At 58.7% G+C, this 13,840-nt stretch overlaps 1 protein-coding gene across 10 annotated transcripts in view; it reads right to left on the reverse strand.

The window, feature by feature from the left end:
* PAX2 (paired box 2) overlaps positions 1–12,740 on the reverse strand; it is a 90,390-nt gene extending 77,650 nt beyond the window's left edge. For 9 of the 10 annotated variants that reach the window (XM_036827700.1, XM_036827693.1, XM_036827695.1 and 6 more), the window contains exons 1-2: positions 12,655–12,740; positions 1,913–2,023 (exon numbers count right to left, since the gene is read on the reverse strand). In XM_036827700.1, coding sequence (XP_036683595.1) covers positions 1,913–2,023; positions 12,655–12,679 — 136 coding nt within the window. In that variant the 5' untranslated portion in view covers positions 12,680–12,740. Of the gene's footprint in view, positions 1–1,912; positions 2,582–12,654 lie in introns of those variants that run through there. The other variant, XM_036827697.1, reaches the window with a different exon arrangement.
* Between the last annotated feature and the right edge of the window lie 1,100 nt (positions 12,741–13,840).

The following is a 13,840-nucleotide window of genomic DNA, read 5'->3' on the forward strand; positions in this document are numbered from 1 at the left end:
TTAAAGATGAATAATTCAGCCTCCCCGGGCTCCGGGCCCGGCCCCTCGACCCCAATCTAAGGGGTGGGTAAGGGAAGGGGGCACGGCGGGAGTCCAGGGCTGGGGCCGAGAACCTGCGCTGAGTCGGGCCTGGAATGCGCCACTGCCGCCGGCGCCGACTCGGGCTGCCGCTGCTGGCCGGCCCGCCCGCGCCGCGGTCTCTCCCTTCCTCCGACCACCTTCGGCTCGCCTTGCTACCCTTTCGGTTTCAAAGTGGCACCCAGTGGGCGGCCAGGACTCGGCAGATACCCCGCGGAATCGGCAAGAGAGGAGAGGCAGCGAGGCCAGGAGGCCGGCGGGCTGGGCGAAGACGGCGTGGTACCCCGTTCCACTCCCTCCGAAAAGGAGTCAGGATTTCAGGCTCGGCTCCCAGAAACCCGCGGCAGCCGGAGGCCCCTGGCTCGGATTTCCTGTGCTTGGAAATTATTTAGGGAAATACATTTTGTCACAGGAGTATTTTTTAAAGCTCCCTTACATGTATATGCGCTAAATATATGCTTAGAGAAAAATACAGCTCTCCCTCCTAGGCTCTCTTGTCCGAAGCACAGATCCAAGCCAGGTCTAAAAAGTTTCCCTGTGAAAAGTTACAAATCATCCTTGATTATTAATCTACAGAGGAGGGGAAGTTTTCTATTTAGAATCTATTTATCTTAAAAAACAAAAAAAGAAGCCGGCAAAACAAAGCAAAAAACAAAAATTACCTCTGAATTGTTTTCCAAGCTAAAGACATATGACAAGAATTAGATAAATTCAAATTTCATTAAAATAATTCTCTTTTCCTAGTTTCAAATTTCTTTTCTCCCCTTCTCCTTTTTCCTGTAACATTTTTTTCTGTTCTCTTGCTCTTCTTTCCTCCCCCTTGTTTTGATTTCTCTCTCCTTTCTCCCCAGCTTTGGCATTTGCCTTCCTTTTGTTCTTCCCCCCTCCTTTTCTCCCTCTTTTCCTATCCCCTGGCCAGGTTACTGGCTGGCCCATCCTTACCACAGAGTGGGAGCCCAGCAAGGAGCCTCCAGAACTAGAAGCCGAGCTTTGCTCTACCCAGGGATCGCCTGGAAGGCTCTTCTACGTGATCTCTCACAGACTTCGATTTCTCCTTGGAATCCCTCTTTGTTTTTAGAGCATCTCCCAGGGAGAGGCAGAGAAAGATGACCACCACGTCCTGCCAATCTCAGACTCCCAACTCCAGGACAAGAGGGGAAGGAGTAGGATGGAAGGTAGGAAAAAAAAGAAGAGGAAGGAAGTATTTCAAACCAGCCCACAAGAAGCCTTGGCTGGGCTGGCAGGGCCAGGAGGTGCTGGGAGCTGAGGGTCAGAAGGGGGCACCCCACCCCCACACTCTTCAGTCTGATTGTCCTGACACTGAGGCTGCCCTTGCTGGGAGTCTCCTCCTGGACCACCACACTCTAAGTTCCAGAAAGGTAGAGATGAGAGGAGGGAGGAGGGGGAGGCAGAGAGAGAGAGAAAGAGAGAAGATAAAAAAAACACAACACAACACAAAACCCTGAAAACTGCCTGTCCATTAGTCCCCCAGCTCCAGTCAAGAGGGTGGCCAGGGAGTAGGGTGGTTGGAGCCAGGGTCAGGGGCTGTGGATCCACTACCTAAGAAAAAGCAGGTGGAAGGAAGGAAGGTGATGGGCACCAGGGAGGTAGAAAGACAGGTAGAAGAAGTATGAATGACATAAGGCAGAAGAGAGAGAAACTGGGGGCTTTAGAAACACAGGGAAATGAGGAAGAACGAAAGGGGTGACCAGGAGAAGCCAGGGTGGCCTCCAAGATGGGACCCGAGCGCGTAAGGAGCCAGGGCCGCGCCAGGACGGGACAGGGTGGGACGGGGTGCCCCGAGCTGGGGCAGGAGCAGGGCGCCGGTACTCACGGTGCATCGCGGAGAAGGGGTCTGCTTTGCAGTGCATATCCATGGGGAGACAGAGGAGCGGGAGCAGCGCGGCCGCCGCCGCCGTGTCGCCTCTCAAACTCAACTTCAGGACTTGAGGAAAAAAGGGAGGGACGGTGGGGGGGGTGGGGTGAGCGGGCTCCCGGCTGCGGCGGAGCGCTCGGGGGCGGGGGGCGCCGCGCTGCGCTCCCCGCGGGGACTCCTCCCGGGCCTGCCGGAGCTTGCAACCGCAGCGCCCGGAACTTCCCACCGTCGGGGCGCGGGGCTGGGCGGTCAGCAGAACGGCCCCGGGGCGGAAGGCCGGGCCGGGGGGACCTGGGGGCGCATGGCGCGCGCGGCAGCTGCGGCCGGGGCTGAGGCTGGGCGGGGGAGACGGCTCGCTCAGCTCCCCTGGAACCCGTTCATCCAGAGGCAGCAGTCGGAGTAGCCGTGGAGCAGGGGCGGCCCGAGGGCGCCGGGCGGGGAGCCGGGCCGCTCCAAGTGCCGGTGAGTTGGCGAAGTTGGCAAAGAAGTAGCAATCCTCGGGATGTCCGAGCGGGCGCCTTCGGGAGGGGAGAGCGCGAGCCGGGCCCCCGCCCCCGGAAAAGGCTGGCGCGCTCCGCCGCGGCCGAAGGGCCGGGAGGGAGGGAAGAAGGGAGGGAGCCGAGGGACGCCGGCAGCACTGAACTGGCCCCAGGTGGGTTGCGTTTGCGAGAAGACTCGGCCGGAGACTGGAGCCTCGGCTCCCGGTGTGTGTCTCTCTAAAAGCTGCAAAGCCCCCTCCAGACCCCCTCCCTCTCCCCGCGCTGGGAGATGGATGACTTGTCAGACAAAGGCAATAGATTCCACCACTCTGTGATTCGCCAGCGCCGGAGCCCCGAGCTTCGGCGAGGAGGGCCCCGCGCCTGTCACTCCGGTGCCGGCGAGGGGAGGGCAGGGGAGGGGGAAACGGGAGGGAGGGAGAGAGGGAGGGAGGGAGAGAGGGAGGGAGGGAGGGAGAGAGGGAGGGAGGGAGGAGCGGGTGAAGAGGGAGGGGGAGGGGGAGGGAGGGGAGGGGAGCGGGCCAGGGGGAGGGGGGGAGAGGAGCCTGGGATTAAAACTACATTGAGAAACGAAACTCGCAGATAAGATAAACCTTAGATAAGGATAAAGAGCGGCCAGTCTAATGAATATTCAGGCCACAACAGAGAGTCGCAGAACGCGCCACGTTTGGAAGCCGGCTCGAAGTCCCAACTCACCCAGCCCTGCCATCCACTGGCCAGTGCCCGCATGAGCCACGGGGCCCCGAGCTCGTCCGCAACCCTACTCCTATCTCCCCTACTCTCAGCTCTCAGTTCTCTTCCGTTCCTCCTGGTTCTTCCTTCCTCTCTCTGGTCCTTCCCTTTCGCCTGTCCCTCCTGAGGTAACTCCCCACCCACATACCCCCAATTCTCATTCCGGGGCAAAGTGTCCGGCAGTTTTTCCTCTCTCGTCCCACGCACGGCTGCGCGCAGGGCTTCCCTCGTCCCCTTGCCTAACGGGGTCTGGACAGCCCAGAACGCTCGGTTTAGAATCGAGCTGGAGACCTCCGGCGGGGACCCACCTGCCTCAGTGGGACCCAACGGACGGTGCGAGAGCCCGGGGACTTGGCTCCTGGACACTCGGGTGGCCGGGGAGGGGGCTTGGGGAGACAGTGCAGAACGACTGGTCGCTGGCGGCAGAGGACGCGGGAGACCGAGGCTCGGCTCGCTCTCCCCGGCTGGGGAGAAGAGGCTGCGAACGAGGCTGAGCGCCGCCCGCTGCCAGCTCGGCGGATCCAGAGCAAGCGCAGGAGGCGCAGCGCGCTCGGCCAGGACCCGCTCCTGCCGGAGCCGCTGGTCCAGCCTCCGCGGCCCTCCAACGCACTCGCTCCCTCGCTCGCTCAGGTCCGCTCGCACGCACCAGACAGGAGAAGCCCTTTGTCTCCTAACTGGTTAAGTACAGAATATCCGGGAGATCTTTATGAAATATTTTCCCTCGTCTCATAAATCATCTTGGCACTTCAGCTGATGTTTTAACTCTCCCTCCTTCGCTCCCTCCCCCTCCCCTTTCTGGGTCTGCGAAAGGGCGGCTCAGGGAAGCCGGCGCTGCGCTCTAGCAGCCGGTACTCGAGGCGACTCTAGCCCCTGCCTGCTGACCCTGGCGCCCGCAGAAGCGCCGCGGACTCGCGCCGCTGTCCCTCTGGCCGGCGCCCAGGCGGCAGCTAGGTTGGGGGGGCGGAACCCGCCCAACTCAGGCAGGAGGAAACTCCTACAGGGCCTCTTGCACCTGGGTTTTCAGAGCGCCCTTCATTCTCGGGCGGGGTTCGGGCCAGGTTCAGCCCGACAGGGTTCCGAGCTTCCCACCCTTTAGGAGGCCGGATCCGCTGGGATCCTGTCATTTGCTCTCCTTCCTGGATCCTCCGGAGCCCAATCCGCTTAATCCACCTGCGAAGTAATTTCTGGGAGGAAAAATCCCCTCCCCCCGCCCCCTCCCTCCCAGCCCTCACCCCCACTTCCTTTGGGCGGCCAACCTGGTTCGCTCGGGCTGGAGGTGGAAGGCGCAGGGTCCAGCCCCAAAGGTCAGTCTCTTCCTCCCGAGACCTGCAGATGGCGCTCCCGGGTTTGCTTTGGCCTCACAACCCCACGAACACGCACTAACTTGGTGTGGGGAGCGAAAAAGGAAAACAGTTCCGGGCAGCCTAAAGGAAAAGGCTCCTGGGCCTGGGAGCGAAGGGCTCTCAGGTGTTATTAGCTGATTCAGCCTTGGGCTTCTTTCAGGGAGGTAATTAACCCAGAATTGGGATGAGGGGGCCCCGTCGAGGAAGGGTCCTTACTGAGAGGAGCTAAGAACCGAAGGAGCCCTTTGCCCCAGGTCTCCCTATGTTGGTCTAGGAAGTTGTCTTAGGGAGTCTGAACTCTTGAAAAAACTGGACTGTGGGCAGGACCCCTCTCCACACACAGACTCAGATTTTTCTAGAATCAGCTAGACATGTCCCTAGGTTACACATACTACGAAGAAGTGTGGGTGCATACAACAGGCGTTTTTTACATACTAAGCAAGAGGGATTTTCATGTTTTGTAAAGAAGAGGACTTAGTGCACAAAGTGTGCTGGAAGTTGCACTCACACACCTATACTACACATGTACCCCCTGAGGAGTGAAGACACTTCTATTGATAGTCCAATTCCCAGGTAGCCCCTGAGATTCCAGAACCCCACTCCCCCTGCTCCTGGGACACTTTCCTCAGCACTGCATTAGCTGGACATCCACCCTCCCACAAAGCCAGCCCCTGGCAGCTTCCTCCTTGGCTCCAGCCTGTTCAAGTGTCTAGAAAATCAAAGAGCAATACTCCCCGATGATTAGAAGCCCTTTTAGCCAAGACTCAGCCTTCTCCCAGGGCTCCAGGCTGAAGGGCTGGCCTACAGATTTCTCTCCAGAGGTGTTGGCCTCTCCCTCTGATGCTCCCTTTCCTGTTCTTCCCTTTTTTCTCCTATAGTCTTAGTAGAGGAGAAAAAAGCCAGAAAGGAAAAAGGGAAAGAAAGAAGAGGAAAGAGGAAAAGAAAGAGAAAGAAAGAAAACAACCCAACCCCAAACACAACCCGGGCTCCGACCTGTCAGGGTTGGTTGCTTTTCCCGTCTGCCTCTAAATGAACCTTTTCTCTCTGGTGTTTTCAAAGCAGCCCTTCCACCCCCCAACCTAGGAGCATTTACACTTCAAACAAGGCGCCCGCCTCGCTGCGGAAATTTAAAGGCAAATAAACTTTTGGGGAGTTGCTCTGATACCCATCTCGGGATTTGCTTCATTAGCCGCCTCTGTGCATCTGATCTGCCCAATAAATCTTTCTTGTGGATCTCCGCTCCTTCACCTTCTCCGCTCCCTTCCCTGCCAGGCTTGCCTGGCGCCGGGCACCCCCGCCCTTGCCTCCTTCCTCTCTGACGAGCTCCGGCCGCCAGGCTCTCCAGTTGTCTCCCGTCTGCTTTGTCGGGTGTAGGTGTCCGGGAGGCCTTGGTCGCCATTGAGCTTCTCTCTCCTCCCCCACAGTACACACACGCAAAGGCACCCCAAGCCAAGCCAAGAGCGACTAGCACCCTGAGCTCCCAAATGCATTTCTGGGCAGACTGTGCATGAAGTGCTTGGTAAACCCTTTCCGGTGCCCCCGATTGCACCCTCTCCCTGCCCGACCCTTCTGCTCCTTTTCCGTTTTCCCATTCCCTGGCCCAGTGCTTTCTACCCTGGGAGGAAAAGCTTGAGGCTTGGCTGCCTACCCTCTGCAGGCAGGGCCCTGACCTGGGGCCCCAGGCGCCTGACCTGGAGCAGTTGAGGAAGGCGGCTGGGCTGAGAGGGGGCGGGGGACTGGGGCGCCTGGTGGGGGCCCGGGGAGCATCCCAGCCAAGCCCCTCCCTGGTGGCCTGGGCCAGCCTTCCTCCTTCCACTCCTTCCACCTCCCGGGGAGTGGCAAGGGGAGCCAGGGCCAGGGCTCTGAGGGAGGGGATTAGAAATTCCGAAATTAAATGTATCTCCCTAGGAAATGCTCCCCACAGCGCGGACCAAATTAAACGCATTAAAGTTCAGGGCGGGGAAAGCTGTTTAGAACCAAGGGGGGAAAAACAAGTCCAAAGGGAAGAAAAGCAGAAACGGAGGAGGGAAGAGCAGAGGGTAGAGCAGAGCAGCAGCTCCACAGCCAAGCTTTTTTTCAGAATTATTTCCAGTTTTGGAAGTCACCACCACCAGAAAAAAAGAAAAAGAAAAAAAAGTTTGTCTGACAATCCAAGTCCGGGACAGCTGCAGCCCACTCGCCCCAGGGTCCCGGTGTGCACCCCGGGGCGCATTCTCTCAGCGACCAGGTCCCAAGCAGCCGGCGCACGCATGCTGGCCCCTCTCCAGCTCGCCCTGACCGGCTCCAGCCCGGCCGGCCCTTTCCCCTCCTCCTCCCCATTCTCTCCCCGCCCCTCCCCCTTCCTAGCCCTCTGGTCACGTTGGAGGATGGTTGTTTTTTTTTTTTTTTGGAAGAGCTTCTGGTACAATATGGAGCACCATGGGCTGCAATTTCACACTCCACGGCACATTCCCCCTAAAGCTACTTTCTTTTTTTTCATCTAAGACCCCCTAATTTCTGCTTCCTCGCTCCCTCCCTCGCTCCCTCCCGCTCTCACTCTTCTTTTCCCGCTTTTGTTCCCAATATTTGGGCTCCCTGCGTGAAGCCCGGGGGGCCTAACTCCCGGCTGGCCCCGCCCGCTCTGTCTGTTGGTCCTGAGGAGGCCGGGCGCACGTGCTGCGCCTTCATCTTCCCCGGCCCCTCCTCCTTTAACCCGGCTTCTCCTCACATGAGGTCCTAGCGACCTGCCGGCCCTTCACAGCTCCTTTGAGGGGAAACGACAATGCAAGCCACTTGGCCACCAAAGCAGCCTCTTAGCCGCACGGGCCTGCCAGGTGGCTGCCACCGGTGGGCCACCCGACTGGGGAGCAGAAAAAAATGGTCAAGTCAGGAGAAACTGGGCCAGCAATCTATAGGGTAGGAGTGGAGGGCTCTGTCCAACAGAGAAAAAGCTAGAAGGAGGTGAGGGGGGCGCAAGAGGCCCAGTGAGGCTCTGGTACTCCTGGACACAGCCTCCCCACACACACACTTATGGACCTCTGCACAGCTAAAGGGGCCACTCACTCCAAAGCCCAGGGAAGGAGCAATAGCCTCCACATGCACAGTCCCTTTGCCTCTTTGAGCTTCAATTTTCTTACCTGTAAAATAGTGATAATTACACCTGTCTTGCCTCTCCGTGGAGCTAGCCAATAGGAAAGCATTTAAAAAACCAAATATTTCTATAGTAGATAAAGGAATAAGTGCCTAACTTTCTGAACCCTTAACCATCCACAAAGAGGGAAGGGAGGGATTTGGGCACTTAGGCAGGGCAGGGGGTGGTTTTTTCCATCCAACTTCTACCCTATAAAGGTAACTAGAGGATTCCTCACTGCCTTCCTTTCTGTGTTCCTCCCTTTCGGACTTCTTTTCTTTCCGTTGTCGATACCACACCCTGTCCATGTTCATCACTCTGCTCTCTGTCTCTTTCCTACCACTCTTCCACTCCCACTTCTTGCGCCCCTCGTCCCACTGCACCACCGCAACTGCTAGAGAATCAGTTAAATACCACCCCGCCCCCCGAGACACCCGGGTTAATTGTGGCCTCAGGCGCGGTCGCCTTTGGGCCAGTAGGCCAAAACCGTTGGGAGGAGCTGGCCCGTTGGTGGAGACTTGGGGAAGGAAATCCCGTCCAGTTCGGTTCCAAACAAAGAAAGTTGGTCCTCCCAGGACCTGCAGTCAACCTGCCAAAGCCAGAGCGCAGATGAGATGGTGGGGAGAGGCCTGACCAAGGGGAGGTGTGGAAGAGGGGAGAGAGGAGGAAAAGAAAGGGATGCGAAAGGTGCTGCGGGACCGGAGAAGGCACTTGTCTCTGGAAGGACCGAAGAGGCTGGTTTAGGCCAAGCCGAGGTCCCCACCTGGCTAACTGCCCCCTCCCTTCCTCCCCAAGGGAGAGAGAGTCCCAGTGAGGCTGAGGGTCCGTGCGAGTAATAATTAACCCTCTTCTCAGCCAGGCCCTGAGCCCTGAGCCCTGAGCCTGACCTGGCCGATGAAGGGAGACAGTGCCGGCGGGCCTCCAACGTCCCCAGCGCTACCCTCCACCGCCACCGCGAAGAAGGGGGCTGCGGAGGAAGGGGGCAGACGGTAGCATGGGGCAGCTGAAACGGGACGGAGTGCAGGGCAGGGGGAGCGCAACTTCAGATGCTGGGCAGACCAGGGGAAGCGAAATAGCCACCGCCAATGTACAAGGAAAGGAAAGGGCCAAACGCGGGAGAGGGCGCGCGGCTCTGCGTCGCTGAGGAATAGTTGTAGGGGGCGGGCTGAGTTTTCCCGGAGTTGCGAGCAAGCACCAAATCTACTCTCTCGGATCCGTCCGCGGCGCGCCCGCCCTCCCTGCCTCCTCTCCCAGCTGCTGTGCGGACATGAGGAGCAGGCGGAGAACGCGCCAGAGCCGGGAGCGGGTAAGGAAGGCAGGGGGAGCCCCGCCAGCCAAACAGGGAAGCGAGGGGCAGGGCCGCCCAGGCGGGGGCCAGGCTGTTCGGCGCCGCGAATTGGCCGGAGACAAAGGAGCGGAGGGGAGAGGGGATCACGGGGGGGTAGGGGAGAGGGGATCACCGGGGGGGGGCGGGTAGGGGAGAGGGGATCACGGGGGGGTAGGGGAGAGGGGATCACGGGGGGTGTCGAGAGGGGCTGATGAGACAGGGAGAGAACCAAAGAAAAGGGGTCTCTCTGGGGAGCGGCCGAGGTTCGTCTACTCCTCCCGCCTCCGCCCACCTCGGCCTGGAGCCGGGACGTCCCAGGGGCTCACTATCGCTTGGGTTGCTGGCCGGAGGGCCTGTGGCCTGAGATCCGGGCAGAGGGGTGTTGCTGTGGCTCTGGGGCCGTGTGTGTGTCTGTGTGTGCGCGCGCGCGCGCGACAAGGTTTAGGGAAGAGGGGGAGGGGAGGGGAGGGGAGGGGAGGGCCTTTGCTTTTGGGTTAGACCCCTGCCCCACGCTGCTGCAAGCCTCCACCCTCCACTTTCCGTAGTCCAGAGCCGTCCATCCCCCGAACTTGAAACAAAAGGGCTTAACCGAATCTCTCATGAGTCAGGGCACGGGCTCTTTCCGGAAAAAGTGCTTTGGTTTGAGACTTTAAGGGTTACTCGAATCCAGGATTATTTCTTAACTTTATGCAACTGTTCCTGGCCAGGGGGGAGATGCAAAGTCAATCTCGGACAGAAAAAAAGCTCAGGTCCCAGTAGTTCGCTCTGCTCTCTCTGAACAGGCCGGTCGTGAAGTCTAGACCCGCGGATAACGAATATAGTGAAGAGAATGAATGATGGAGGGAGGAAGCCTCTTTCAATTTCTAAATCGATTAAGGAGAATTTCTGATGTGTCTCCTTGGGGGCTGATTGCCTCTTGAAGGGATCATGTGAGTGTGTGAGTGTTGTGAGGGTGTGTAAAGGTGTGTGTGAGCGGGGTGGAGTGAGTGTCTAGGCAAACAGCTGTGTCCCAGGCGGGGCTGAGATAGGAGTTCAGGGCCCATATCCACACCTCCCCCTCCCCTCTCTGCCCTCAGCCGAGGCTGCACCGAGGCCAAGGCCTCTGCAGCCTCTTCCAGCGTGGCCGCCAATCAATCCTGCAGGTCAACACAGCAATTAATAACGGGGTGAGGAGGCCTGGCAAAAGAGGGCGGGGAGGCGTAGGGCTGTGTCTCCCCCAGGCCCTGAGGACCCGGCGGCAGGACAAGGGAATAGGGAGGGGTCTCCGAGGGCATAAAGATCCCTGGGAACTCAGTGTGGGCCCAGGGCCCCAGGAGGGAGAGGCAGGTGACCAGCGACAGGGAAGCAGAGAGCCAGCTGGGACAGGCCAGTGGAGTAAAAGGAAGGTCATCAAATAAAGGGCTTATTTTTATGGTGCTGGGAGTAGAGGCGTCGATGGCCAAAGACCACAACTGACCTGGTAGCCAGTTCTCTTCTCTTACCCTTTCCCTCGCTTTTTCCTGGTCTTCGCTGTTCCCGAACGGGCTCAGCGAGACGAAATAAAACCCGCATCCTTCGCAAACCCGGCTGCGGAGGTTGCACCAGGGCGTCCGCGAGGCACGCACGCTCGCTCGAGCGCGCATGTCATTGTCATTTTGAACCAGCTGGATGGGTATAAAAGGGGCACGGGGGCCCTCTGGGGCACGCAGGGTCCCCGGGGGAGCTGTGCCCCGGCCAGAAGTGTATAAGAAAGAGGTGAGGGCCGAGGGGCCGGAGGGGGGCCGTGAAAAAACGATAGAAGGCGGTTTGGAAGGGAACGGAGGTTTCCTTCTCTCAGACCCAGCCCTGCCCAGTTCCACAGCTCCTCCCCACATTTCCCCAAGCCCCGGCTGGGCTGGCGGGAGTTTGATCCCCGCAAAAGCGGGGAAAGGAGGGAAGGGAAACGGAGTGCGGTGCGCAGCTGCTCTTCCCGGCCGCCCGGCCAAGCGCGCCGGGAGAGCAGCTCCCCGGGCAGACGCAGGTAGGCGCAGGCGCCCCTGGGTAAGCGCCCTCGTCCCTTGTGGAGTATCCTGAGCGCCAGGAAACTTGGGATGAGAGCCCGGACAGGTGCTCAAGGATGCCCCCACCGCTCTTCCGTCTCTTTCCGAGGCGCTGGGGAGAGGGCCTGGCTGCGTCTTCCGGCAAATTTGCAGGGACTGGGAACAAGGTTCACACACCTCAGGCCTGTGAAGCCGTGAGAGCCGCCTTCCAAGAGGGCAAATGGCAAAGTGGGAGTGTCAGGAGCCTGAGCAGACAGGACGGGGAAGGACGGAGGGGTGGGGTCAGGAGGCGGCAGGAGTCAAAATAGATTCAGGCAGAGTGAGGGAGAGAGAAACCCTGTGCAGGAGAGGAAGAAAGGGGGAAAGAGGTTCCCAGGAAGGCCCAGCCATTAGGTCTGTCCTTGGGCTGCATATTTATACGGTCGAGGGGGTGCACAGATGGGCTCTCAATTGAATTCCATCTTCAACACCATCAGAGATTGATTTTGTACTCGCTTTTAATTTTGCCATAATTAATTAGATCATTACAACTGTTTGCTATTGATCTCCCTACTTAAACCTCTGATGTGGAGGGGTGGCCCAGATCCCTAAAAGCCCAGGAGGTGACAGTTGACACTCCTGGAGGCCCAGATTCCCCAGTGAGGACAAGGCCCCCAAGGGGGAATGGAGGCAGCCAAGGGACTAGGCCAAGAAGCTACAGGAAGGGCAGTGCTGAGGGTGGAAACTGGATTATCTGTTGAAAGAACTAGAGCCTGAGCTGGTAGGGGATGGGGGGAGGAGGGAGAGGAGGAAGGCTATTTGGAGAAGGAGAGGAGTGAGGCAAAAGGGGCCTGGAGTTAGTCCTTGACCTCTGTGGTATTATTTGAAAAACTCTGGGAAACCTGATCCGACCCTCTCCCTCCCCAGCAATCCAAAACTAAACTTGGGTCCCTGGCTTCCCACCCCTGAGCTACACCAGGACACCTAGTGGGCAGATGGAGTGGAGTTGGCAGGCCTGAGGGAGGGGTGGAGGGGAAAAAAAGAGAGAGAGCAGCCCTCCACTCCCTTAGCAGCTTCAGATTCTCCTCCCCACTCGGGTCCCCTGGGGCCTGCCGTCCCTCCTCTTGCCCCAGGCCTCCCTTGAGTCGTTTATTTGGGGAGCAGCCTTCTCTCCACTTGCATTATCTACACCAGTGCTTACACTTTGGTTCATACTCAAATACACAAGGCCCTCACACATGTGCACACAGACTTGTGCACACAGCCTGTCCCCACCCACTAGCACACATGCACATGCAACCACACTCCATCCCCACTAGAAACTAAGGCCTTCCCAGTGCTCCCAACTTGGAGGAAGTCAGGCAAAATATTTTTACACTGAAGGAAAGTGGAAAGATAAAGTCCTAAATGCACAAAAGAGAGCAAAGCCCAGGTTCTGCAAAGTGACCAACAGAAGTTGTAAAACTCACGTTTTCTGGGTGGAAAGTTTTTAGTTGATTCAGAGGACACTGGGCTGGAAGGCCCGGAGGAGGCCTCAGCGGTGGGAAGAGGCCATAGAGCCCCAGTCCCCAGCCCCGCCGCCAGGCAAGCACAGAAGGAAAGAGGAGTGGGGTCCCTCGACTTGGCCGCTCCCATGCCTCTCGGTCACCCGCACCCCCCTTGCCTGTGGCGCCGACGGGTCCTCCTCGCTCTTACCTGCCCGGCCCGCGAGCTGTTCCATGCTTTACTCCCCGCCTCTGCCGTCTGGGCCTGGGTTTCGCTTCTCGGCTCCTCCGCGGCCCGCCAGCGCGTCTCGCCTTTGCCGCCGCCGCCTCGAGATCTGGGCGCAGTCACCCAAGACCGAGCGGCTCAGATAACCCGGGCTGCCCGCCGCCTCGGCTGTGCGTTCCGCTCGCGCCCGCGCTCACCCAGCCGGCAGCGCTGAGGCACAGCCACGCGTCCAGGAGCCCCGGGCTCTCCGCCCCGCGCACACGCGCGCACACGCACCCCGGCTCCGAGCCCGCCGCAGGCAAGCCGCCGCCGCGCTGCCGCAGGCACCCAGAGACCGAATCCCCAGCCTAGACGCCCGCGCACCCTCTCACCCCACCCCCTCTTCCTCGCTGTTACTCGCTCCCATCAGTCGACAGCTTCACAAGCAGGGGCGTCTTCACTCTCATGCTCTCCCCAACTTTGTGCGCTCCCCTTGCCCACGACTCTCAGCGCTCGCCCCCTGCTACTTTCTCCACCAGCACTTGCTCCACAGCCTGACACACACGCCCGGATCTCAGCCCATGTTTCCAAGATTGCTACAGACGCACCCCAACTTTCTTGGGCAACATAGTCATTCCCTGTCGTCAGTACACTGTGGAACTGCTCAATAAATCCCTCACAAGCCTCTCCTGCTCCAAATTTTTTCCTTTTCTTTTCTCTTCTTTCCCTCCCTCCCTCCCTTCCTTCCTTCCTTTTTTAAAAATTCAGAATAAAAGGAAAAAATCCTGGCTTCCTTGCCTTAAGGAGATGACACAGGCCCTGAGGAAAGGGAGAATTACCAGACCCCTCCCCGGCCTGGCCATGCTGAGAGGCCCACCCATTTGAACCACACCATTCCACAATATTCTGGTCCTCTCACTCCAAGTCTCTTGGACCCTTAGATTCACACCTCCTCCAAGCACACTCATGCTTTCATCCCTGATCAAAGGCTCACTTGAGCTTTGTCCCACATCGTGCTCTCCCAATCTGGAATTTACACCTCTCACACCTTTGTCACAAGTTCTCCCTCAAACCTCTCATACACCACTTTGCTCATACCCACCTTCTTGTACTCCTCCTTCTTACACACTCACACACCTCTCAAGCACAACTGCTCCCACTTCTACCACCCCACGTACCCCTTTCTCAGCTG

Source organism: Balaenoptera musculus, chromosome 16 (assembly GCF_009873245.2).
Source record: "Balaenoptera musculus isolate JJ_BM4_2016_0621 chromosome 16, mBalMus1.pri.v3, whole genome shotgun sequence".
NCBI lineage: Eukaryota > Metazoa > Chordata > Mammalia > Artiodactyla > Balaenopteridae > Balaenoptera > Balaenoptera musculus.